The sequence below is a fragment of the Haemaphysalis longicornis genome, unplaced genomic scaffold (assembly GCF_048455015.1).
Source record: "Haemaphysalis longicornis isolate Haplotype H1 unplaced genomic scaffold, Haemaphysalis longicornis Haplotype H1 scaffold_9, whole genome shotgun sequence".
In the NCBI taxonomy this organism is placed as follows: Eukaryota; Metazoa; Arthropoda; class Arachnida; order Ixodida; family Ixodidae; genus Haemaphysalis; species Haemaphysalis longicornis.
In genome coordinates, this window is record NW_027526460.1 from 89879372 (window position 1) to 89907345 (window position 27974).

At 45.9% G+C, this 27974-nt stretch overlaps 1 protein-coding gene across 2 annotated transcripts in view; it reads left to right on the forward strand.

Annotated features, from left to right (window-relative positions):
• Positions 1-27974, forward strand: part of LOC144153912 (glutamate receptor ionotropic, kainate 2) — a 511191-nt gene that overhangs the window by 465344 nt on the left and 17873 nt on the right. For both annotated transcript variants that reach the window (XM_077685670.1, XM_077685671.1), the window contains exons 6-10: positions 236-289; positions 1841-2005; positions 8617-8769; positions 11788-11889; positions 16619-16720. In XM_077685670.1, the coding sequence (XP_077541796.1) occupies positions 236-289; positions 1841-2005; positions 8617-8769; positions 11788-11889; positions 16619-16720 (576 nt within the window). The remainder of the gene's footprint in view (positions 1-235; positions 290-1840; positions 2006-8616; positions 8770-11787; positions 11890-16618; positions 16721-27974) is intronic.

Sequence of the window (27974 nt, forward strand, 5' to 3'; positions counted from 1 at the left end):
GGAAGGTGCTGAAATTTTGATGTAATACAATATACTGCAGAGAGCATGTAGTGGCTCATGCATACACAAAGATACTTAAACCTGAAAAAGCACAGCGATAAGCTATTTCTCTTACGGCGTGGCGGAGACCTCAACCAACTTGACCATGCCTTTTTTTAAGAGTACTTTCAGTGTTTAGATGGCGGTAGCACTTACGCCGAGCTAAAACACTAACCCATACGTATTTCCTTCGCAGATTCTTCAAATTCAAATGAACGACTACAAGTATCACTATCACTTCGCTACCTACGTAAGTATGTTTGTTTCACTGACACATGCGCAGAGGAAGCGGCTGCGAGCGCTATTCAACGTCACCTAAGCTTCATAAATATTGCTCGCCAGCACAGCTATCGCAACAACTATACTTGTTGTCTGTTGTTTCTGTAACATCCGCTGTACTCTGATGAGTTTCCAATGGTTAGGTCGGAAGCCTGCTACTATACAGCTATTGTTTTACTTAACACCGTTACTTCTCGTACCAACGTTAAACAGTTTAGTTTCTTATTGAAGAAACAATAGGAGGGGTGATCTTACCATAACCTCAATATTGCTTCGAATCGCTGAACTACTGTAGTAGTACCAGCGGTATTTTCTCAATAAAATGTAGCTCTTTCCCACTTAAAAAATTCGATAATCTGCTGCAGCAATGCGAAGGTTATTCTCTAGAGATGTTTATTTCGCATTGCCTGAGCGGCCGGTCACAAAACGCTAAAGAATTGGACATACTTTACGGAGCCACCCGAGTGCGCGAGAGCGTCCTGTGTCGTGCTTGCTGAGTCGCGCAACGCACTTGCGTAGCTTCTATAGCCGGTGCCCATTTCTGAAACGCTCATTTAATGTAAAGTACAAAACAAACAGCAATTAGGAAAACAAATATTAAGACACGTTTTCCAACCCACAGAAGCATCTGCCCCCTCTCGGTTTGTTGAGGAGCTACTGTTCGTATCTGTATTTCACTAGTACGAAGGATGGCGCAAGTTGTCAGACGGCCGCGACGAGACCCTCCCACAGCTAGATTGCGCAAGGACCCATGTGGGATGCCATGCAAAACTCGTAGCCACTGCCCATGGACATGTAGCCACAACCCAGCGATAACGCTTCGGGGAGGAGCAGGGCTAAACCCTGCTTTAGAAGCAGGGCTAAACAGTGCTCCTGCAGGCTCGAATTTCGTAGGCAGACATATTTTTCTAGTTTTAAAGCAAGGTGTGGCTGATTTTTTCATCGAGAGGCGATTGTAAGTGTGCGGCTGCAGGGGAAGGAAAGCGCATTGTATTTTTCATAGAAACAGTTACAGAGGTAGGTACGGTGCATTCTGCGTCACGTTGCATTTGCAACTACGGTGTGGGAAATTAAATTTTGAAGGCCAACGGAATTTTTACTTATATCCAGCGAATGAAAATATTCCTATGCGGGTCCCCTTCATGGTCAATTCAATACTAACAAAACTCAAGGACTGCCTTACATAACAGCGACCAAGCGGGTGAATTTTCAATCGACTCCACTTATTGGCTGATCTAAGCGACGGCTACAGCTAATGAAAGAATACGTGGGCAATACTGTTACAAAAAGATACAAGAAGCTCAAGGGACAAGGATAAGGATCCACATTTGGCTCTCCGGGTTTAGAAGAAGAATTCCCCGTGTCAACAACAGGTTGCTGTCCCGCGAATTTCCCGCGAATTTCTCGCGAATTTCCCGCGATTGTCCTAGCTAGGAAGTGCGGAGCCGCCTGCAAGACAGGGAACGCTGGGACAAAACAACCTCACGTTCTGATTCTCATCTTCATCCTATCACCCGCGCAGGACATCGAAGCCTACAACCTAGAAGACTTCCAGTACAACTTCGTCAACATCACCGCGTACCGAATGGTGGACTCAGAAAACGAGACTGTTCGGGACATCCTCCGAGACATGGAGAAATTTCAACCGTTCGGGCAAAACATCCTCAACCGCACCAACGTGATAATCGTGAGTACATGAATAGGGCTTACGTTGTCGCAAAAATGCATCTTGTTTACTCTTGTTTCTGGCTCTGTTGTATAGAACAAAATGTGTAACTCTCTAATTAGCTTAATTAACTGTTTATGAGAATCTCGACCTTTATTCCGCATTTAGTAAAGCTCAAAATACGGGAGAACAGAACGTATTTCGTCATTCATGGAATTATCACGATGTGCAGCAAACGAGGTCGCACCTGCCTTCAGTGTGGTTTTTAGTGGGAGAGCGATATATGCTCCCCTATTTAATTAATAATATTGGCTGTCGTGGTTTTACGCACAGTTTACGCAACTTGAGCATCGAAGGAATCAGGCAGACGTCATACTGCGCCTTTCCAGTGAGTCGTCTGAGCGTCACGACGACATCGGGAGGAGCGTGAGCCAGAAGCAAGATTTGTGAATTTACTTAAGTCGGAAAATGATTCTTGTAAACTGCTAAAGGGAAAACACCGACCATAAAGTACGCATGCTGCACTATTACCTGGTAAGCTAACAAAGTAATGACCACAATTTGCTTCGGTGTCTGTTTATAAATAAACGAAATGGTAAAACAGCACCTTCCAATTATTTAAAAACAATGATTGTCCTGCAAAATAATTTGCCAGTTTTTCTGCCAAAGCGTAAAAGATACGGAAAAACTGATTATCATAAAACTTTACATATTTTGCGTCGACAGCTGCAAAAAAGGCCACAACTTTAAGCTGTGAATCGCGGATATTATTTCAGCAAAAAACCGGTCCCGATTGTAGTGGATATACATCTTGTGGGAACATACCCTGGCATAGTAAACAATTACACTTGACAAACGCATTACTGTACACACTGGCAGCCTTGGTCAACACAATGACAGTAATGGTACAATGCCCTATCCCGCCTTCCCCCTCCACCCCTCGTTAATTTTCTGCGGAATTTTTTCGAATAAATGAGATAGTTTAGGTTTTCACGTTTGCTGTGGCGAAGTAGCAAGATGTATAAAAGTAAAAAGCTTAATCAGCAAGTAATATTCATCGAAGTAAGTCCATGAAGTAGAAGCATGCCCGAAAGTAGTTTGCTGAATCTGGCTCAACAAAGCACAAACTTCTGTTGGCATTGTATCTGTGAGACAGTTCTAAATGCGTGGCTGCTCTCACGGGGCAGTACGTACTGATGACAGTTCTGGACTTTCTATTAAGCTAAGACGGGAGAGAGAGGACGGAGTGAAAGACAGGAGGTTAATTAAACAACGACCCCAGTTTGCTATACGCTGCAGTGAAGAAAGAGTCGTAAGTAAAAAAGGGGAACATTGAGGTGGCGATTAAAAAAGGTGATGGCCTGCACGGGGAAAGTTTTTTTTTGTGCTACTAGGTAATCAAAGAACTGTCAATAAGCCCCAGCACAATTAAGGAATATATGTATGTATGTTTTTATATTTTCTCTGATTAGTTTCTTCTAGCTCATAAGCTATAACAAAGGAATTAAACCTCGCTAATGCGCTGCGATTAGAAAAAACAGCGGCACTTAAACCTCTTCTTTCTGTCTAAGCAAGACGCCACCGTTGCCCTTGGCTTCAATAGCATTGAAGACTCCTTTGCGACCACCTATGCTGCAGTTCCTGTTAGGTCAAATATTAGTAGCCCCGCCGCGTCCAACCGTTAGGAAGCAGGCCGCTGGTGGGAACAGCAAGGCCAATGGGCGTAAATAGGACGCAATACCACCAAAAGCTGGTGTTTTGTTTTCTTTTTTGACATAAACGGGCTTGTCGGCTTTGTTGCCGAGTAATATGTACGTCACTGTGTAAAACGTAAAGTTGTTCTCTTCAGCAAGGTTTGGAAGTGGGCTAGTTGATGTTTTAACGTCTTGAAGTGCTGAGGTGCTCTGCCTGACACGAAAACGTGCGACGAACAGGGGAAACACGCAGGAAAAGACAAGGTGAGGCGCAACTGTTCCTGTGTATTTCCCCCTGTTTGTCGCATGTTTTCGTGTCAGGCAGCGCACCTCTGCACTTCAATACCTTAAAACACCAACTAGCCCACTTCCAAGCCCTGCATAAGGGAACAACTTTACGTTTTACAGGCTGGAAGCTTGTATTTTATGCACGTTCCCAGGCCTAGAGGATGTCACATACTGGCTGAACCGCCATTTCGAGACTTCTTGGAACTCCGGAAACAATATCGTGTTAAAATTGGTTGGGAACGACGTTTCGCAACCCTAATCGCACATAGGCCCCTTAAGAATTCGAACCAGTTCGAATTCGAACCAGTTTTAAGAATTCTAGAAGTAGAATTCCGGTGTCAGTACGGTACGAAAAATTGATGAGAGAGAGCGGGATAAGGCTCTAAGTGCCCTTCGTGATGTCGACGGGATATGCCTGCGTCCAAAGATATTCGCATCATTGAACGAGCAATTGAGCCTTGAGATCCTCAAATTTTTTCACCTTATGCTGTAATCTTTTTTACAGGTTTCATATTGATTTCATTTTCCTCTGTCTATTACACATTGTTACTGCGTACTCGCCACCCCCCTCCCCCTCTATTTTCCTTTTTTCGCCTTATTGTGTTCACCCCATCTGAAGTTGCAAGCCCCACCGTTTGTGGAGCTAACCTCTTGAGTACAGTATAACACCGCTCTTTCTTTCCTTGGTGCTACGTTTTCCCGGATGCTACGTTATTTTTGTCTAGTCCGGGCGCAGCCTACATTGAGTCCCATGTATTAAAATCCTCACTGTTACAACAGTGGCTAGAATAGGAAAGTGTGATTAGCGGCATGCAGCGCCTACGAGGCGATTTGAAGCCGCCGATAGGGATCCGCGAGGCGGCGCGCGCGATCGTTTACACGTCGCCTGCTGAGGCGCGCGCGGATCGTCTGCAATGCGATTGCCGCTTTGCGCAGAGAGAAGCACCGCTTGTTTCCTGTGCCGTAGCAGGTTTAAGGGTGCATTAGTGCCGTGAAAGTAGAGTCACAGTTTTGTGCCGGGCCGCTCTACGGTGTACAAGTCCCGCAAAAAAGAAGCTGTCGTTGTTTGGCGTTCCGAAGGACGTGCGTCTGTATTGGCGCAGTGGCGACGAGAAATACCACGTACTCAGAAGCGGCTGAAGGAAAACACCGCTATGTACGAGCTACACTTCGACGTAAGATACATCTCCCGGCACATTGAACATACCGTGAACGGAAAACTTGTCTCAATCTACATAGGCAGGCCTCGGAATTGCCCTCGCAAAATCAGCCCACGCGATTTCCAAGTCCCCCGAAGTACCAGCCGAAACAACTTCTCCGAGCAGGAAGTGTCAAGGGAGAAGTGCACCCGCGGCCCCACCCAGCAATAACAAAGCTAAGGATTGTGACTTCCCTGTGAGTGCAGAGTTTGAAGAACCCCATGCTCCTTTTCTGTCAACAACTTGACCCTATCTTCGGCAACATGGGGGAAACCACACGCTGAGTGTTTAGCCCTTCACAATGGCTTACAGCGTGTGTCGCACTACGCAGGATAAAGCCAAAGCCCGTACACGCACCCTTCCAGAGAATGGAAGCATTTACGAAGCATCTGACATACTGAAAAAGTATGCCGCTCTCTCCGTCCATCACTATCAAATTCGTTTTGGTCTTCGTTTTGGCCTTGTCGTGAAAGAAAGAAGCACTTTAAGCTCAATTTCCTCACGTAACAGCAGAACCGAAGGTCGAAAACGCTTTTCCGACGACATTTCGAGCAAAAATGCCTTAATTTGTTCACACACAAAAAAAAGAACTAGCAGCGAAAGGCAAGGCCAATTGAGCATAGAAAGTTGATGGCTTCGAGACTTCGTAATTTTCAACAAATCAAAAGAAATTCACCAAAAGTGAGCATTTTTTGTCTGTCTGTAATGAGCCCGTCGAAAATAAAATGCGTGTTTACCAGTTACCAGCCCACAATTAATTCTCTGATGTGCGTTTCATAAGTGCCAGAGCCAGCCGGCTATATTCGGCTGTCAAAGCGCGTCCAGTCGGTTGTAAACTGCAATAATAGTAGTTCTTAAAAAATACGACATTCATTGCATCACAATTTGCGCTAGCACGCAGAATAGCTCTCAAATAGGCTTTCTCGGTGTGGTGCTGCGCGCCAATACATTCGTACTCCATAATCCGTCGCCGTCGCAGCGAACGTGTATAAGCGTGTGACAGCGCCACCTGGAATTTCCTCCAACAGCGTCACGCGGGAGTGGGCACGGTCATCACACTTTCCTATTCTAGCCACTGTACTGTTACGCCGTGGATCAGCGTACGTTCCCGGATCATTCATCGCACTCTGACACTCCGAAGCCACCCGGGCAACATGCGCGGACCGCCATTTTGACGTTTGACAAGCCTTGGCCAGGCTTGGCTACAAGACTGACTGCTTGAAGCCACACGCGGGTGCGATCCCTCACCACTAGATGGCCCCATGATACCTTATGCCATCGTCAACACTGCCGTCACCGCAAAAATAACCTCCACCGCAAGAATAGCACGCGCTCTCTTCATATCACGCGCTTCAAGCTTTGAGAATACCTTTGAGCTTGCAACCGAGAACTTTGTCGTGCCTTGATGGCGTCGCGAAAGAGGGAGGGGCTTCTCCTTCAGGAAAAGCTTGACGTACTAGTCGCAGTAGACAAGCCGCCAGTGCGGAAGAGAGTCCACATCGCCAGGGACCTTGCATTGCCCGCGTGGTGTTTTCCAGCGATCGCAAAAAGTGGCAATCCTACATTCTCTTCTTTTCTGAGCTTCGGAAGCGAAAGTTGCAGAAATGCATGGCTGCGAGTCAAACCTACACTGTTTTCGTTTATTTTCGGAGCTTTCCTAAATGCTGCGTTTTCCTGGTTGTTACGTCTTGGTTTCCCGGTCCCATGAAAAACACATAAACGGGGTTCCACTTTATTCACGAAAGCAATCTCTCTCTCTCTATCTATCTCTCTCTCTCTCTCTCTCTCTCTCTCTCTCTATATATATATATATATATATATATATATATATATATATCAATGTTTGTGACATTAAAAAGTGGTGCCGCTTGAAGGTGTACCCGTGGCACCTTTGCCTGATATTTTGAAGATTATGTTCGGCGTTATAGGCATCACATACGGCGCATTCCGTCACTCCCATAAAAACAGTCTGCTTTAATAAACTCGCTTTTCAAGCGACGCGGCAGGGATATTTCACATTGCCGTGAGAAGTAGTTGTGATGGACGACTAGCTCAATAGGGCGTTTCATTTCAGTTATCTTATGAATGAACGAATAAATGCACGGGGTCCCTGCGCGCGCGACCGGCTAATGCTTCGATCTCCATTATGTGTAAGGCGAGAAGCGTGATCATTCCCTCGACGTTCTTCGGATCTACCAGGGGGGCCACTGTATAAAACTTTTATACTCCGTGTAAATGATGCTTTTGTATTTGTTTCGTATATTTAAACGAACGAATAAGCCCTTTAGTTAGTTTCCAAGAAGTTTTGATGGCTGAAATAAATGCTGCCTATACAGCCAGCATTATCTCTGCGGCAAATATCTCGGTTTTTCTTGGCTCGTTTACTGCAACGAGTTTCCACTAAACGTTAGCTCATGGGTTCTGTTTTGTAGGCTGCGATTTTTGTAACTACAGTAACCTTGAAAGTCAAAAACATATGTGTGAAAAACACAGTAAAGGTAACATTGGCATGTATTTTTATATTTGCACAGTGGGTCGTCGACCACAGATTACACAAGCTTTATATTCGATGTTTTAAAAGGGGAAGCTTCAGTGTCCGAACTGATACCGTAGTACGCGAACACGCCAACTTTCGCTGACGGTGACGATGAATGATCGTGGGTGAAGGGAAAGAAGAAAAAAACGCTTCTCGTGGCCGGAGTTGAACCTGGGTCCCTCGCGTTTTGGAGCCGAAGTCTGTCAGATTGCTCCCTCTCGACGTGGTCGAAGCGAACGCCAGGCAGCAGGTACCGATTCGCGCCGTACAGCCCAAACCCAAACGTCAGGCCTACGGATTGCACACCCGAGAGTGGCGGTGAGTATTCTAGAAAAGTGGTGCGCACCTCCAGAGTAGCTCATACTCGCAGTGTGAGATTGGTCAACCGAAGCATCCATCACGAGAAATCTTCGCGTCCAACCATCGTCGTCGTTAAACGGAGGGGTGCATGATTTTACAGTGTTTTGTTTTCCACCTTTGAGGGGACGCAAATATAGCGAACAAATTTCCCTCTCCGAGACACCGGAATATAAGTATTTGGTCTTCATTAGCTTAGTCGTATCACCGTTACGTGAAGCACGTAATAAGTATCGTTGCAAGATCAACAGTTGCGGCTCACTTTGCTCGTCTGTAGAGACGTTGCCCGATTCGAGTGTGGCAGGTATACAGGGACACGTCCGCTTTCGCGAATCAACGTGCTCACAGAACACACTCACAACAACGGACCGCAGACAGAGGCAGTGACAGGGTCCCTGGTTCCTGAAACCTGAATCAGGGTCCGGGGACTGCCCATGGTTTGTTTGTTGTGCTCATTGTTTGTTTCTGTCATTGTTTGTTGCGAATCATAGAACACCAACTAGAGAATGCTCTCACGCTTTGGTATAATACTTGTTGTACCTGTTTACCGCGGCGCAGACGGAACCCGCCCTGATGTTCGACGCTGTGTACGCCTTCGCCCACGGGCTGAACGACTTGCAACGAAGTGCCACGCTGCGGCCGGCCAACGTCTCATGCGAGGACGAAGTCTCGTGGACGGAAGGAACCAGCCTATTCAACCTCATTAGCATGGTAAGGGCGGCCGGAAGGTGAATGTTTCACGCGGAATTTGGGAAATTTCCACACCCCATTTTACGAAGAAGCGAAGCGAAGTAATTTCACGACGTAGGTGTCTCCGCATGAATGTTATCATGCAAACTATGGTGTTTACGGTACCTCGAATTTACAGAAAATGTTTTTCAGTTATATTTTCTTATTCTATTGAGAGACGTTTAGATAAAAAGATAGTTATAGCAGTTTTCTGCTGAGCGTTCACGATAAACTTGTGTGACGCAAGACGTTATTTTTTGTTTTTTGCTTCGCAGAGCTAAAATGCACGGAACCCTCCTCATGCAAAGTTTCGCTTTAGAGGGGGCGCTAGGATATGGTAACTTCGCTTTCTTTGTCTCCATATTATTAAGGAAAGTAGAGCATCATGTACGGAATCTGCTTAGCAGGCCGTTACAACCAGTGCAACTGGCATCGTTTGGAAAAGCGCTCCCCGGCTCCCTGCCAGTCACTTCCTTTATATAGCACGGTGGCCTACCAGTAACTTTAGTAACTACCAGTAACTACCAGTAACTACCAGTAACTACCAGTAACTGAACGAACAAACCGGATCATGCGGTCTACGAAGCTACGAATGCTACGACAACTTATAGAGCGCGTTACTCGTCCTGCTTCTATGCGGTGAGAAACCGACTGAGGCAGGCGATGCACGCTCGAATGTCGCGCCAACGAAGGGTGTTGGGCGCGTGATACTAGAATTCAAACCTCAACGAGGGCTCACAAAAACTTTAAAACAGGCTCTTTCCTTGCACAAGGCGTAGAGTGGAGCCTTTCACTTGATGAATTAATTCACAAAACGGGTCGATCTTTTTACAGCGCCTATGGTACCGGCCTGATTTAACAGAGATAGAGAGATAGAGAGAGAGAGACAGAGAGACAGAGAGACACAGAGGGAGAGAGAGAGAGAGAGAGAAAGAGAGAGAGAGAGAGAGAGAGAGACAGAGAGAGAGAGAGAGAGAGAGAGAGAGAGACAGAGAGACACAGAGAGAGACAGGGAGAGAGAGAGGGAGAGAGAGGGAGAGAGAGAGAGAGAGAGAGAGAGAGAGAGAGAGAGAGAGAGAGAGAGAGAGAGAGAGACAGAGAGAGAGAGAAGGCTCTTTATTGGAAAAGCAGAAAGATTTGCCGGCATTTACAGACGATGGTTTAGTTTAGCAACTTTCAGCACTTAGTTGTTTGTAATTTTACAGTAACTGTAGACACGTGAGCTGATTCACATTGAAATATTAAGCTGAAAGCCTAAGATGTCTCACAAATCGCGAGAATAGACCATAATCGTCGCCGTGAACACGAACTTTACCAAAATGTCTGCCACTAAAAAAATAAAATAACTGAATAAAAATAACCGAAAACAGCTTTGGGTTTGTCTGGGATTCGTATCTGGGTCACCAGAGCGGGCCACCAGAGTAAAGTGGGGTTCCACTGCACAAAGTCGGAACCTTGCCAGCGGGGAACAAGAATTAGCCGGGTGCGTGCCGCGTGACACGCAAACGTGACTGCACGTGAGTAGAACACGTGCACGAGAAGGAGAGCTCCGTCTAGGGGAAAGCTGCCGTATTCATTGCGGCCAGTCTGCCTCTCGGTGTTATTCTCCGCAAAACAATAAATCCAAAGCGAAGAAAATTAAAGCCGTTCCATTCAATGTGAAAGCTGTCGGAAGTGCAAAGCAGTGATTCGCCATAATGGGCTGTAGCCCCGTTATCCGCTCACTGCTACCACCCAATGCAAATCAAATTTCCCGCCTTCGTAGTGCTCGCGGTCCCCCTGCCTGAAACTGCTCCAGCAGGAGTTCTGTTCTTTTTGTACTTGATTTTCCTCCCGCACGCGGAGGCGTCGCACTGCCACTTTTTTCGCTTGTTATCGTAAAAACCAACCCAAGGAGCGTTCCTAACCAAATGAGCGCGGGAGATGCCTGATAATTACGTATATTTTGCATCACATGTACGCACAGTTTCCTTTGCGCTAAACAACGGAGAGATGTATGACAAGCGCCAGTGGTTCACGAGTTTCGAACGCTTATGACTATATGAACCGCTTGGATTTCGAACCCTCTGTTTTACGCCGCGACGATTGAGAGCCGTGTGGCCCAACTGGGGTCCAACGAGTTAGCTGCGACGACAGGGCAGGACTCCTAAAGGGCTCTGCACTTAAAAGGGACGCAAATACGGAGTAAAAGTGGGCTTTCGCCTTTGAAACACGTCAGCAGACGCAAGTTTTAAGTGCGAATGCACTTCTTAAGCGAGCCTGAATCGTCCGCCGCCGTAGTCCGCATAGCAACAGCTGCGGGTGCGCGCGCTCCTTGTCTTCCTTAGCAACGGGGGGAGATGGGCGCGCGCTGCCTGGCCGCTGACATGGCACATACCCACGTGGGGGATTGGCCAGCAATCGGGCGTGAGAAGGGCTAATGCACCCGCTTAAAGGAGTACTGACACGAAATTTCAAAGATGGGCGCGCGCTGCCTGACCGCTGACATGGCACATACCCACGTGGGGGATTGGCCAGGAATCGGGCGTGAGAAGGGCTAATGCATCGCTTAAAGGAGTACTGACACGAAATTTCAAAGCTGAGATCCGCTCTAGCGATCAAGTACAACGACAACACAAATAGGTGTCTGTGAATAAATGCATCTTTCTTTCTTTGTAGTTGTGTGTGTGTGTGTGTGATCTCTCTTTCGCGAACATTACCGAACCGCGAAAATTCAACTCGTGCATTCGCACTTTCACATTCTTCCCCTCGGGGAAATGCGGGGAATTTTTTTGGCAGAATGTTTTAAAATTTTTACGTGGGAGTGAGCAGATCAGTGCCCAAGTGGGTCGCGGCCATCTCGTGGCTGTACAGAAGAGGAGTTTATGTGTCTTCGTTGAAGTGCGCATTTTAGCCTCAGCACACAAGGCAATGTTTTGAGGAATGCCATGAACCTTGCTTTGGTCTTCCTTCTCCAAAGTAACTTGCCCGTGTCTTTGTTGCTGTCCTTACTCCACGCAGGTAGATTTCCATGGCCTGACAGGAAACATCCGGTTCAACGAGGGGAACCGGACGAGCCTGAAACTTGATTTGCTCAAACTACGCCAGAATTTTTTAGAAAAAGTAAGTGAACAAGCCTCACGTCCGGAAAGGTGGCCTGCACGTTTTTAAGCAGGGTACAAAGTCACGGTGTGCAAATATGTTCTTTGTTCCACAGTGAAAATGTTTTGGCGTAACGACAAGCAAAATGACTGAACGTTCCTGAAAAAAGGAAAAGGTTGTTTTTACTCTACCTTAATTTTACTTTCAAAATTTCAAGAATGCGGGAAATGGTCATATTAATAGTAAAGTAAATGAGAAAGAGATGAGATATCACCACGGACCACATATAATATCAATGTTTCCAACTGTATAACATGGATACGGTGACAAAATTTCATCGATACTCATACAGTTTATAACGATAATCTGAAAATTTAATTCCAAAACAACCCGCAAGCAATCATGAAAGGCTCACTTTAGGGCTGTCTTTGACGCATAAACTTGCTTTTTTTTGTTATTGAGCTTTTGTTACATTATGGCTTCTAAATACGTGCACACTGAGAGGTTGTAGCAGTTTCTGTAACTGAGCTCACATCGGGACGTTGCTTCGATTAAACCAGCTGGCTTGCCATGGCTCCGTTAACGAGGGCCATAGAGACAAAATGGCAGTTTGGTTTATCCGAATAACACCTAATATCACTGTTACAATAGAATTGACACCTATGTTAATGTAAACTTCATTCAAATATTCTGTACAAAGAAGAAAACAGATAATAGGCATGCGACACCCTAACTACGTTTCCGCACTGGACTTATGACGATTATGGGCAGCTCTTTGCGGTTGGCTGACGCCGACAAAATCCAACACAAATTCCGCAGGGACTATAAGCTTGGAGAACGAGCTGGTTATGCTGAAGTTTGATGAACATTCTTTTCACAGCAGCAAGAATGGCGGAGTAAACGATGGAAGTTACGAACAAACACGTAGACATTGAAGCACCTGTTCGTTCTGCGCTCACTTTGCCGGCCGAAGCTGCACAGCCGTCGGTCGTGTTGGGCTTGTCTTACATGATACTGCTGAACTGGTATAAGCGACATTGCCACTTATGTAACCTGTTGTCGAGTATCCTCAATGTTTCACGAAATAATACTATCAACCTTAACAAAAGTAACCGAGATACAAATTCATTCAATAACAAAGCGAGTGCGCACAGCGGTCCTCAAATGGTATCGTCGTGCCATCTAGGAGCCTTACTCAGTACACAGCAACAAAAGTTGCGTTTCGGCGTTCTCGGTGGCCTTAGTCAAGATATTAACTTTTGTTTTAGGTACCTGCCATGAGGACGTCATCGCTTACGTCACGAAACAGACGACGCAGCGGGAGGTTTCACGTGTTGGCTTAATGTTTATCCTCTCAGTGTATAAAGCGTCGTTTGCTGCCGACAAAGCGCTGGGGTCACAACAACCATAAAATCTTTCGAATAAAACAAACTGTATTTTGTCTTCACGGCTGCTTAAGGCAACAGTACACAGTTCTAAAGCAAGTACTACAATAGGTTTACAGCAGATACATGTGCAGACGATTCCTTTTCGTTGTCTGCTTGCCCAGACGGCTTAGTTGAATTAAAGCAAAATTAGAGATCCCTAGTTTTTTTCCGCACTAAAGGCCTGAAGAAAAACTGAAGGAAGACTGCTTGTATAGTTATAAGCGCAGCACTCAAAACATTAGGGAGTCTTAAGATATTGCTGCCGTATTTGCGTTATCGTTTGCCGTGTTACCGAAAGCCGGAGTTTCCGTTCGCCGCTGAAAACGATAGGACACGTTCTAGCACACCGTTTGCGGTTTGCGTATTCCGGCCGCCGTGGTGCAGGCAGCGACATCTTGATGAATTATTGTCGAAGCAAATCACGAATAATTCTGTTGCTCATATCTATTTGCTTTCGGTTAAACTAGCTTGACTGTTTCATTTCACAATAACATCAGTTGTTTTGAGAATACTGCAGCCATCACCTGTAGAGCTTTAAAAAGAAAACATGTCGGTGGCGCCATCTACTGTGTAGAATTGGAAGCAAGGTAAACTACAACTAACCCCCGCGCTAAATATTGCGGGAAGAAATGGGTAAAATATATTGTAGTACTTACTCAATAAAACATACACTACCTTGCCCAGCACAATTTAGGAGGCGCAAAAGCGCGTTGCGAGCTCAGAAACGTATTTGAACTATTTCAGGCGGGCTAAGCTTATCACGAGTAAGGCGGCAATTTTGCTCGCCCATCTGAAAAAAAAAAGTCGTTGGTTGTGCATCTTAGCATCATTCAACAAGAAAACCGTAATTAATGGCATCAACTAAGGTCACTTTTACCGGCTGTACCATGCACAAAGTGCCCGAGCGCACTGCATTTGCTGTAATCAATACGCGAGGGTACACTTGGTCTGCTCAGAAAACCCGTTGGCGACGGTAAAGCCTGTGCCGGTAAGCTACAATCCACGGCAACTTCTCGCGCATGCGCAGTCGACTCCCGCAAGCGCGGTAGACGGTAACGTTAACACGGTACCGGTATGCTAAAGCTCTCCTTTCCTACACGTTTAAGTTTTAAGGCCCGTTGTAGGTACCCGAAACTTTACTTACAACCAGCAGATCTTTCGGTCGTAGCACGATGTAAGAACAGATGGACCTTGTTTGGGTTGCAAAATATTTTTAAATGCAGAGCATTTCTTTAACTCACATGTAGCGTCCGCCGTGCGTCCGCAACAGCTGAGCGCGCAGGCGCGCCTTCTCCCCCACTCCTCCTCTCCCGCATCACGCTACCCTCCTCGCTCTCAACAACAGGTCCGCACCCCTCCCCCTACATTATATAGAAAAATAATACTTACCGGCGCCTGGTTTCGATCCCACGACCCTGCGGGCGGAACGCAAGGTACATGGTGCTCTATCCACTGCGCCACAAAGCCGACACAGAATGGGAGGCTACGAACGCGCCTTATATCCTTGACTCATTCAAACTACGTCAAGAAGCTGCTGATACAACGCATTCACTACCACCAACTCCCCAAACACTAAACGTTAACGCAATACACCCACCCCCTATGCGACGCATTTACTCGAGTCCCCCTCGCGGGGAGATGGGCCCTTTTTTACATTGCTACACAGGCCTGCGTCTGGTGGTGCACAATACGTGAGAGTGTGCAGCTATGACTCTACAGAAGCATACATTGACATAGGTATGCGTCCGCCCGGCGCACCAATAGAGTTTATTTTGTTTGCTTGTGACTCTGCGTCAAATAAAAAATAGCAACACTTCATACGCGGTTGCAATGCGCATTGTGTGCGCTGTGCCATGTTGCAGTTGAGTGAATTTTGAAGGAACGCACCATAGTTTAGGATATTTATGTTGTGAATCTAACGCAATATATTCGTCAAACCTTCGCACAATAATGCCTTGGCTAATGGCATGTAGACATCCTTAAAAAAATGCACTGACGATTACAATACTTCCTAATGCGAAATTTAGGCGCAGCGCGAACTGAAGCAGTCTTCGCGGTCACGACGTATATGCGCTGCCTCTCAGGAAGTGAACACGTGATCAGCGAGCGCACGGCTGCGCGCGCTACTCTGTCGTTACCCCACAGCGCGTCGCCCCCTCCGGCCAGCTTGTTATTGCAAATCGTGTTTGATCTTCCCGCGCAAATGTCACCTGGTTCGGATTAGCCACGCACGGGGGACCAGCGATCATGTTGATGCAATGTGTTTTTGGACCTCCCGCGCAGATGTGACCTGGTTTGGATTAGCGGTGAACGAAACAGCAAAATGGGGAAAGTGTGAGGGGGAGGGCGCTCCTTGGCGGCCTCATGGAGAAAGTGGGAGGGGGAGGCAGTGAGAGAAACGGCGTCATAGCTGCGCGTGCCGCCCTCCCCTCACCCTTCGCCAGACGCTGCCCTCCGTTTTCTTTCTGCCTTCGCTGCTTCGTTGATTCACACGGCTACACGTACGGCGACGGACGCCGCCACCTCCACCATCGCCGCGAAACCGATGGCGGCAAAGGGCTGCGCCTTAAAATAGAAGCCGAATACATTTGGCGTGCATCGGTCTTAATATAGTAGCTAAGTACCGCTCTATGTAGTGCTCTTGGAGGACAAAGACTGCCATTCATAAGTCTTCAGGGTGGCGTTTATCGATGTGTCCAGTGAATTATTTGGTAGTAATAGGGCGCTGCCCCCGTCACAAGTTCTGCTTCACTGCGCTGCGATTTACAGTGGAATCGTAATGTGGTGGTATTAATCACTCCTCGGATACGCCTGGTCCCGGATTCATGCTACAATTGTGGACCAACTCAAATTTTTATTTTTCCGCAGCGGGAGTTTTGCCTCGCCCAATTGCGATGCAATATCACGGGAAATCTCCGTGGACAGCGCGGGCTGCAAAACTGCTGCAACCACAACAGGGAACTCCTCGCCCCTTTTATAAACCCTTGGATTGATTTGACTCGTAGCTATTGATAATGACAAACCATAAATTCCAGGCGACCCATTGCTAGTTGTCGTCGATGGGAATCAGCTTGAATAAAGCGAACACAAAAGGAAGAGGGAGATACGCGACACACTGCTGACTATCAACTGAAATTTTACTGAAGGAAACACAGATATATACATAGAAAAACACGAAAAATATAAAAAAAATTTGTTCACGTCTCCTCCCTCTGTCTTTTGTGTTCGTTTTATTCAAGCTGATACCCATCGAAGAAGTACCAACTAGCACAGACCAGAGCCATTTTGCTAATTGTATCTGCATCTCCTTCTTCCACTTTTAGGTAGGAGAATGGTCCACTAGCGATGGGCTGAACATCACAAACCACAATGCCTTCCACGACTTCGGTACCACCAACATCACGCTTCGAGTGACTACCATAGAGGTGAGCTGGAACTTCTGATGCTAATTATTGCTGACTTTGAAGGATTTGCACGCCAAGAATACACAAAAGGCTAGCGTAGTACGAGATTTTTATTGCGCCCTGAAATATTGAGGCATACCCCTACTGAATGGCTTGCTTACCTTAAAGAAGAAGCGTCGATGACACCTAAGCACCAGACCGCGGAGGAGCCGTCTCGCTCTTATTACTTCATGTCTTTGGAAGTTATTGTACTGTAATAACGCGGCAGCGGCATTTTAAAACGCGAACGTACTCAAGGCAATGTCAAATGTCAATTTGCCGCTGTAGTTAGGTCATTCTAAGGTAGTTTCTAGTTAGCATGGTTGGTACGTAACATATTTTTGTACACTAGCTGTACACATACAAAACCTAATACAGACAAAAAGTTGAGACGGACACCTATGAAATTCCCACCGCAGGACACATCGTGTTTTTGAAGAGTGAATTATCTAGCAGATAATATCCCTTCCTTCCGTGTACTTGCGCAGTGGCAAAATACCTGTCTATACCACTCCCAATCAAGGCGATTGCCATCTCTTTTATCGCTTCGTCTTTCGCATTGGCCTCAGCACCCTCTTTCGCCGTGAGAAGCGCTATCTGTGGTGCCGGGGCGGGAAATAAAGCAGCAAAGGGAGCAACACAAAAGACGGGGGTGTGAGTGCTCTTTTCCATCTACAGAATACCATGAAACTATTTGCATTCCGTTAACTGATATTCGACGATTGTTGTTGCTCTTTGTGGCAGAAAAACGGCTCTTCGATTCTTATTGCGTCTTCAAAATCTTGCTCTATATTACCGAAGAAGTCGTTAAGAAAATGCGAAAAAAATGTGGCCTGAAAATCCAAACAAAAGAAAATTAGGGGACCACCGAAGCTCTTACCAATGTTGTGAGAAGGCGTTACCAGCGTTACCAGCCCTCGTCTAGTTGTTGAATCATATCTGGGTTGGGTACGTTGACATTGTTGCCAGTGGAAATTAGTGGATCGGCCTGTGACGGCTGCTGTAACCAGGTAATGGAGACGTTAGGGCGGCACATATGAGCGTAACAGCCTTCCCCACCCCCTTCTCCCCCCCGATGGAGATTTGGGTGAAAGGTTCTGGCAACGAATATGACTCAACGATCGGCGTCGCGCTAAATTTAATGAAAGCAAATATTTCGCGCAGCGCAGGCTGAGGCGGATTATCTCATGTTTTATTCCCCGAGCCCAGCTTCAGACAGCGCTTCTAAGGGCGAATGCGGCTGCCGAAGCTATGGCGAAGAGCGAAGTATGAAAGAGACGGCAATCGCATTTGTAGAGTCTCGTATGCTCACATGCTAAGGGTCTCAAAACAAAAGCTATCAGCAGATATCGATCGCGAAGTCCGGAGCAGGCTGATGGAGTGTTATAGGCAAGCGGTTTGCAAATTGTGAGTAACAATCGCAATGAAAAAATATGACAATGAGAAAACCATTAAATCCCCTTCATTTCGCTCATTTTTCAATTCCCCAAACGCTAACACAAAATGAGCACAAAATATATGGCACGCAAAAGGCTTTCTTATAGGCAAGAACTAATTACTATGTGTTGAGATACCTGCGTGTGTGTTTGGTGTAGACTAAAGAACACCCGAAAATATTACGGCAAGCAGAGATAAAATAAAGCAGCTGTTAGAGATTAGGGATAACATACTACCTTGGAAGGCTTCGCTGACAAGGAGGTGTAATTGTGGGGCTTTGTGTCCAATTTGTATAGTCCTGTACATAGAAATTTCACAGTGGTCGTCAAATTTCGCTGCTGCAGTGACGACAGGGCGGAAGAGTACGAACCACTAACGCGGTCGTCCTCTTGTAGTGATGTCTGCAGGGTAATGCTGGCCGTCTCTTAAATTTTGAAGAAGGCGAAGAGTAGGCTTCCACTACATTCAATCGTTAGCAAGATGTGCTGCCTGCCGCCTCAAAGGGCAAAATACAGGCAGTAATCACGGACTCTACAAAGCACCAAACTATTCACTTGACATGCCCTAATGCTTCCCAACTGCCATGTTGTGTTGTTATTCTTCACTTTCATCAGTTTCAACTTTCGCTAATTCGAACAGAGATGGCGAACCCTCGCGGTTCGCATTAACGAGCTTTTACTGTACTGCAAGAGCATAACGGAGATTTTTCATCAACTTATTCAGCTTTTCCTGATGAGCTATTGATATAAGTACAAATGTTGTGATTTCTAATTAATACGCAGTGCATGATGTTAAACAGAGCCCTTGTGCCCTGCTTAAATAAAGCAAAAAAACACAACAAAACATAATTTGCAAAGTGTGTAGGAAGCTCAGGATGCCGATGACAGATAGTAAGGCTGAATCATGTCAATTACTGTGTGTAGGTCTAGTGTACTTCAAATAAGGGTCCTTTGGAAAACAGGTAATGTGAGGCTGACACTGATAATGTATGCAGTGGACGCATAACAACGCCGATATTGCAAGCAGGAATTGGAAGCCAAGACGTGGATAAATCAGAGGAAGTGAATAAGTACATTCGTTCTATTTTTTTATTAGGCTAGCCAGATGCCAGTGAAAAGAGAAGTAGTTATAAATGCCTTGTGTAGACCAATAAAAATTAGCAGTGGCTTAGCTCGGATAGGCCAGAATATACGTAGCGTGAGCTAAGGTTCAGCTGGTTATTCTTAGGTTTCCTGCTTGTCTAGGATGAGCTGATATCATGCTTACTGCTGCTAAAACAATTTCCAATCCATTCCAATCCAATCCAATTTAATCCAATTCAATTCGAGCCAATCCAATCCAATCCGATTCAATTCAATCCAGTCCAGTGCAGTCCAGTCGCGGCGGCGGCGGCTCCGGCGCGCAAGTTGTGCGCCGTGAGACGTCACTGCTCCTCGCGCATGGGCAGCACGACTCTCCAGGAGCCACGCGAAACTGCTCAACCTCGGCCAGTGTAGCTCACACTAGAAAACTAGCAACTACTACATGAGTGTTTTAGAGTCTACGGTGGCGCGTCAAGTGACCCCTCGAAAGGTTCAATTACAACATCGAACACCTTCTTTCTCGATAGATGTTCACCTGCCCTGTTGTATTAAAATTAGCAAGCAGCCTTTAACTTAGGTGTCCCGGAGTGCTGAGAAAAACCGACACTAGAACAGCTAAAAGCTTGTTGCAGTGCATGCATCCGTTACCAGCGCAAATCATTTGCTGAATTGAACCTTGCAGCTTCCACGTCTTCTGGTTTTATTTTAACAGCTGGCGGAAGTATTCTTAGTTAGCCACTTACTCAATATATGGATGTAATATAAAAATCATCAGCATCAGAAGAAACGTTTTTGGAGCCAAAGAAGTCCCTCAATGTCGTCAGGAATTTGTGAATGATAGCCAAATTGTTGACCAACAATTGCTCCGACACAAAAAAAAGAGATAGTGTAGCCATAATCCGAGGAAGAAAAATGCATGATTTAATCAGACGACATACTTATGCGTGACAGTGAGCCCTCTCAAGACTAAAAAAGGGCTCGACGCATGTGTAGATTATAAAGGGGCGCTCATTTGCAGCATATCAAGGAAATCGGTTGTACAGATTTACTGCAGACAAACCATAACGACAAAGAAACATGTTTTCACAAAGGTGGTGTCTATTATCCAAGCCATTCATATTTGTGCTTTGCTGCTATGCTTGAAGAAGCCAAGGAATGGATCTCTTGCTGTACTATAATGAAGTTCTCCAGTTCAATTTAACTTTTTGGTTATATTTTCATGTGATAACAGTCTGTACACGGAAAGATGTGGTGTAATGAGTTGGCTATATTGTTATTGTTTGTTCTAATATTAGCCCTTAGTGAAAATAACGGCAGGTAATTTTATTTGGTTTAAACACGGTATTTAAAGAAATATTGCGCAGCGATTTGACAATACTGCCCTTTAAAGACAAAAATAACAAATTGATGCGCACATAATTTCAGCCGATCCCTTCGAGAAGGCCTAGAAGCCCGCAGCCCCACCTACGCATTGTTCCTGGCCGTAGGATAATGAGAAACGCGTACTACACCGAGCCCGACGATGAAGATCGCGGCGTGCGTAGGCGCCACGGATTCTCTATTCCCGCCCTTTATGCGCCCACCTACGCGAAATTTCGAGCGCACCGGTCTCCCTGATTCCCTTCTTCCTGAAGGATGAATTATCATTGGAAACGATCGTAGGTATGGAGTGCTTCAGCACGACGGAGGGACGAGGAGGTGGCAGCGGAATTTATTGAGAACGACCGTTTCAGCAGAAAACAAGAGGCGTAAGTGCAACTAGGGGTGAACGGTGCGCTGAAATGGGGCGAGAAAAGTAGACAAGCAAGAAAAAAAAAAAACAAAAAAACACGGTGCCGCACTTCGGAAGTTCCAACTCGCCCACATCGAGCTTTTGTCACGCAAATGAGAACCTATTCCCGCATGTAGGTAGATTCCAGTCAAGTAAAAGCCGTGCACTTACGATAGTTTTTAATGATTCCTCTTGGGAATATTCACCATATCAAGTGCTATAATTGCTCTTTTTGTATTTTTGGGAAGCCGCAAATTTAAAGACAAATGCACAGTTCAAAATAAAAAAATAGCGCACCCTTTTGCGGAGTTTCATTGGCGATAACTCACCGTAACAATGCATTTTGGGCCTCAAGTTTCCTTCCCAACAACGAGAAAACTGTGGTACAATTTCGTTAAAACACCCTCATTCTGTGGTTAGGCAAGCGTCTTCCCCAGCGATAGGCGTAAAAGGGAAAATACATTTTGCTTGGAAAACGCAGTTGTTAGGCGCACGGGACCAATGGCGGATGGGTATTTCAATAAATAAATAAATAAATAAATAAATAAATAAATAAATAAATAAATAAATAAATAAATAAATAAATAAATAAATAAATAAATAAATAAATAAATAAATAAATAAATAAATAAATAAATAAATAAATAAATAAATAAATAAATCTGTCAATCCATCGGTCGATCGATCGAGAAATAAAGCAATCAATTAATCATACCTCCCCACGTTTTTCAGTGCCCAGGAACAGCGGTGAGGTAGGCGGTGGGCACAAAAAATTGAGCATATATCGTGATATCACCCATAACACTCACATTGCTAAAGACTAAGTAGAGAAAAAATTCAGCAAAGGAAGACTGATTTACTAACTGAAAGAAAAGAACAATTATTGCAGTAACTTGCCTTAATACATTTATTGACAAAGAAACACAGGTACTTCCCTCAGTAAAGACCACATATAAACTACTTGGACGTATTAAAGGAAGGGTACAAGCGTATATAAGCCATAACGTAACAAAATGAGGAATCAAACAAACACAGGAGAAAGCAATGAAAGGGTCATCGCAAATGGCAAAGCTTTTCCACCTTGTCCCTGCTTCCGGTTGCTACATCCAGTGCGTAGCGGGATCGTAGGTAAACTGGGAAGCAATAAGATACCGACTGACGACCATATTTACGGCGTCAATGCGCGGTTGCGCAGGTACGTCTTTTTTGCACCTTCGTTGATGTGCTTGTAGTGAACGCAAACGGGCCATGATATGTTGTTTTTACCACACGGAAGTAACCGATATGCCGCAATTATTTGTGTGCTTTCTTGCTCCAGATGCAGTAATATGTCGCTGATGCTTTCCGGGAAGAAGGCTCCTTCATGCTTTTTCATTAACAGGCAGCGAAATATTAGCTGGCTGGATATTTGGCGCATTTGCACGTAGCCCAAGACAAGTTACTAATATTGCTACATTGCGAAATTTATTTTTGCCCACAAAGGGCACTGCGCGTTATTCAACGGGTATTTCCATGGGCCTTATGACATAGGCCCGTGTTTATGTTATTTCAAATCACTGCCGCCTTTTTGGCCTTATTCAGAGCATGCGCCCTGGAAATTCAGAAAACGTGCTTTTACAACCATTCAAAGTCCATCTACGGAAAGCGCCACAGTGAGGTGTCACTGAATATGCAAGCCATCTGCTAGGCCGAATACCTGTTGATAAAGTTCTTTAAAATCTGAAAGCAGTAATTTCACTCTTCTTGAATATTGTAATTTCCCCTGTTTTATGAAGATTCGCCAACAATACGAAACATACCTAATGAGAACACCCGAATGGTGGTGCCGCATCATTGGAGAAGCAAACCGTGTTCCTGAGCGAGTCCGTTCTTCTATACCTCTAAAGAGATGTGCCCGACTGACTGGCTTACTGACTCATCAACGCCCAGCCCAAACTGGCGGGTCTTGAGACTTGAAATATCGAGAGTACATTTGCGACATAGTGAAGGGGCTTACTAAGGCGGGATTTTCGGAAAGTGCACTGGTAACCCAGGAAAATAGCGAAACTTCCGAAACTTCCGCAATAAAAAAAAATGGCAAAGCATTGGATGACTTTGCGGATACTGCGAGACCACAGAACAGCAGATAATGGAGCCCATTGATTAGCCCCGCACGGCAGGGAACCATCGAAAACATCCAGCGTATCATAAGAAAGTCGCCGAGGATTTGCAATAGGTGGACCGGAGAATTACGATTACCACTTGCACATGAAATACCTAATGCTACCCCGCGCACTACTTGCAAACTAACAATAAAAGGAGGGGCCGTAGTTGAGGTTGCGGCCATGAAATGACTCCTCCAAGGAGCTTGCAAATAACGAGATCAGCATGGTGGCCTCGTCAACCTGAATCAAGTGTTGGTAGCTGATGTTTGCTAGAGGTTGAAGGAGAACTCCGAGCCGGTGCTTACATATTGATAACAATTATTCCCGCACCCTGAAAAAGTATTTATTTTCGGACTCCCCATTCTCCTTCCAAAACAGATTAGTTCTCTAATTCAGGAACGAGAACTGAGATATACAAGTTTACGACAGGAACAAATAAAAAAATTACACCATCTTCCCGTGGGGAACCCTGATGAGGATGCGAAGCATCGTGGCGGTTCCGTGTGGTTCCATTGTGTTGCCGTTATGTTGAGTGATGTGGTTTTTACTAGCGCCAGAGGGAATTCCGCGTCCGGGTTCACACCGGTGGCAAAGGCACGCAAGTGCTGTTGTGTTACGGTGAGTAGGCGGTGGTTCTCGAGGCGCCGAAACTCGTCCATCATGTTCTTGTCGATGTTGTCTCTGTGGTAGAATTGGTAATCTCCGTCAGCTTTGGTGAGATAAAGGTTGTTGACATTGGTGCTCCGGCTGAGAGCAATGTACACGCCCTCCTCTTCGCAGCTTTGTCTTCTCGTTCTTCTTCTTCTTCGGCGGTTCCCCTACGGGAAGATGACGACGGTGGTTGAACGCGAACCTATCTCGTGATGGATTCTTTGGTTGGCCAATCCCTAGGGGCATCCTGGCACAATCAGCATCAGAGGCGCTGCGGACGGGGCTGGTTGAGCTGCAAGGCGCGTGGCGCTTCCCGCCACAGCTTTCCCACGGGAAATTCAGCATCCCCCTCTAAAGTTTTCAGTTCGTCGTTTCCGTTGACGTTCAGCTTAGCATACCTTCGTTGTATCAGTAGCTTCTTGACGTAGTTTGAATGAGTCAAGGACATAAGGCGCGTTCGTAGCACTTGCTCCTGTCCCGGATTTGTAGCGTAGTGGGAAGAGCACCGCGTACCTCCCGTTGCGGCCAGAGAGTCGTGGGATCGAAACCGGGCGCCGCTAACTATTTATTTTTTTTATAGTGTAGTATCGCAGAGCTGTGGGTGTAAGGAGGAGAGTTGCGCATGCGCAGTGAGCGTGTGGACGGCGCCGCCATCAACGACGCAGGACCAGGCGAGCCTAAGAAATGCTCCGCATTTAAAAAAATAAAATCAGAGAAAGACCTGCATACGGAGTCTAGAGTGGGGAGTGCCTGTCTCGCCCTCTGCCTGAAATGTGTAGGAGTGCAGGTGGTGGTGTTTTGAAGAGTGGCCTCAAGTCTTACCTCGTACACCGTAGGGAGACGGTCATTGTATATTGTTTGTTGAAAGTGGAAGGGATGTGTGTTCCGACTGCAGGGGATAATTTTGGTTATTGCTGGACTTGAAATTACCCTATAGCAGCACACCAGCCTGCGAGAGATTAAATGTTTTGAAGGGCGATGTGAACCTCTGCAGAATGAATTGTTTTGTATTCCTTAAAAAGATCAGCACAAAGAAAGAAAGAAAGATTAGCGCTTAATATCGGCGGATGTATAATGAAAAGAACAGAAAAGGTCCTAACGCGGATCCCTGAGGCACTCCACGGCTTCGACTATTATCAACAGATGTTTCACCCTTAACACTCGCGTAACAGCTTCTATTAGGCAGACAGCTGCTAGTAAGAAAACTAAAGTAACATCTACAACGTTGGGTGAACGATGACGTCGAGTACCTTACTAAGGTCTCTCTAAGGGCTGTATAATTACCCCGTATAGCCCCTGAATATAACTGTTTTTTAAGCCTCAATCATAAAGAAAGCAACATTAGTTGTTGTTTGCCCAGTCATGAAGCCATGCTGATTAGGCAATAACGCTGTAATCGCTTACCTCGACAATAATACCTGTAATGCGCGCCCGAAGGCTATTTACCGACCAAACCGTATTGCAACCGGCCGGTAGTTCGCTGAATCTGTTTTGTTGCCTGAATTAGAGGCGGGATACATATTCTGGAACTTTCTCATGTAGAAGGAATTGCGATGGTGAGTAAGGAGTAATTAAATATGGATCTTCAGATAGGAACGAAGATATGATAAAAACACTAAGTAAGAAGCAGTTATAAATACCGTTCTGGAAAGGACATCAAGGGCTTCATGCTTTGGAGCCACCCACGCTCATGCCTTTAATCGCGAAATGAACTTCCCCCGGCACTCTGTGGACTGACCAAAGTATCTTACCGCCTCTTAACGGTCTAAAATTGAGTTTTTAGGGGCTCCATCACCGGAGGACTCCAACAAGCTGGTGCTACTATCTGAAGTAATTGAGTGGGAGCAGATGTACACCCTTCGTAAAAATTACTAGACCAATCTTAAGCCTTCTCGAGCCCAACTAATTCAAAGAATTAGCTTTACCTTTAAATGCAACAAAAATATTTTATGCCAATAAGAAAGAAAGGTGTTTTTGCTCTAGCTTCCAGGCATAAAACATATCAGCCTCTACGGGGACGTAAGCTTGTACATTAAGTTTTTTGCGGCCTGCATATTTTTGGTTCGGCCTAGCCAATTTTCACAAAGACTGTACCCCGAGAATTTATAAGGCTCACTGATCACAATGTTTTCCACAGTGTCAGGCTAGGAACTATAGTAGAGCTGCTTACATAGGAAATAGGCCTGTTCAAAGAGTATTTTTTGTTCTTCGGAATACACTGGTCCTCGACAATAAGTACAATCATTATGATGCAGTCGACTTGTGCGTGAACGTCAGAGTGGATAAAACTACTGGCCAATTACCAGTATAAAAATAGTTCAATAACACTGCACAATTTCTCCGGGCCACACAATAACGACAAGGCAGAGAGTCTGAGGCATGGCTTGCCATACTGTAACGGTAAACTTGGGGTAATGAGGTGTGGAGATTGCAGCTTACCTGGGGGATGAGAGAAATGTTTCGATTTTAAAACTTGCTCATTTGATGTGCCAGTGAGCACAGGTTTCATAAGTACAGAAAACAGTTCTCTGTGCGATTTAGCTGCTCTAAAAAAGTAAAAGCTAAGAAATCAAGGACAGTGTTGCATTGTGTCTCAGTGTTAAAAGGTAATGTCGAATAGAATTCCTACTGCGTTTAAGCCGCACAAAACCAACAGCTTGTGATAGTTGTTAAGCGGAGATGCAGACACGTACGCCTGGAGTTGCTGCACAGTGGCACTTGCAAATAAGCTTAGAAATAAGCAAAAGAGAGCCTCGGAGGATTCACAACCCCTTGAGCCACCGTATCAAATACACCAAGTGAGGCTGGGCTCTTACTGTCGACCCGGAACCTGTCATGGCAATTCCCAAGGCTGCATGTTGCCAGAAACCTCTAAACGAAATTCCGAATTGACAGCGAAGAAGGTATACGACGGCCTGACATTCACATTGGTATTCTATGGGCAACGTAGCTGCTAACGTGACGATTCTTAACGTCATTCTCCTAACGTCATCAGACGGTGCTCGCAGCTCAATGTACAATACGTTTGACGTTGCTTCGCACGGTAGGGCCAACCTACAACCACTTAACGTTGGCTGAATGCTGCACTAACAGAATTGCTACTCATAGGAATAGGGACGGCGATCTTGACTTGCCCAGGCCTTAGAGACGCCCGAACGCATCACCTCCGAGGCACAGGGCTCCATCCTGGCAGACCCGCAGATCTAAAGTGCTGGATATGGGGGCCCCAGTACCGGTCTCTTCCTGAATTTTTGCGCGCTATGGTTCACTATATCTTTCGCACAAAAAAAAAAAAAGATGCGTACGGTCGCTTCACCAATTTTCTTTTAGCTTCTATGATAACCTATACCCACTAACAATTCTCACATACACACACCACAGGGCTACACAACGAAGATGACAGCTACTTTAAGAGGCCAATCTTTCCCACTTCCCCTTAGGACACCATACACAACTTCGCCCACTCGGCAGGCCTATCATGCGCCCCTGAAAAGTCCCACATGCTCATCTTAAGTCTACGCCGCCGGGGTACTCCCTGCCCCCCCCCCTCCCCCCCTCCCCTCCAAACAAATTCACATCAATGACCAGCCAGTAATATCTACGCCAACCCTAACCATACTCGGACTAACCCTACAGAAAAATCGAGGCAACTCTTCCACGATACAAGCATTCAGACGAAACCCAACACAAATGGTAGGACTTAACCGCTAAATCACAGCCCGCGGCCTCGGCCCTTCCGAAAAATAGAGATTACAACTTGTTGCAGATCTCCCCACCTCACGACTCACGTACTCCATTCCTTACTTATCGCTTTTAAAATCAGAACTCGACAAATTCGAAGCCGTACAGCACAGGGTGTACAGAGCAGCACGTATCCTTCCACCCAACACCTCTACCCTCCGCATCCTCTCAACTTGTACTTTTAACACGATTCCCGAGCTCCTGGAAGCACGGCGCCTTAGCCAGCTTGCTCATCTATCCACAACTCCCACAGGTTCGATCCTCCTGCACCAACTCAACCTCACTGCTCCAGGCCCCCTAACCACCTTCACCCCCTACCCCTATCCCACCGCGGGAACATCGAAATCCTTCCCCTTCCCCTCATATGCATCCTACCCACCACGCAGCCCGATGAAGGGCCCGAGCTTTGG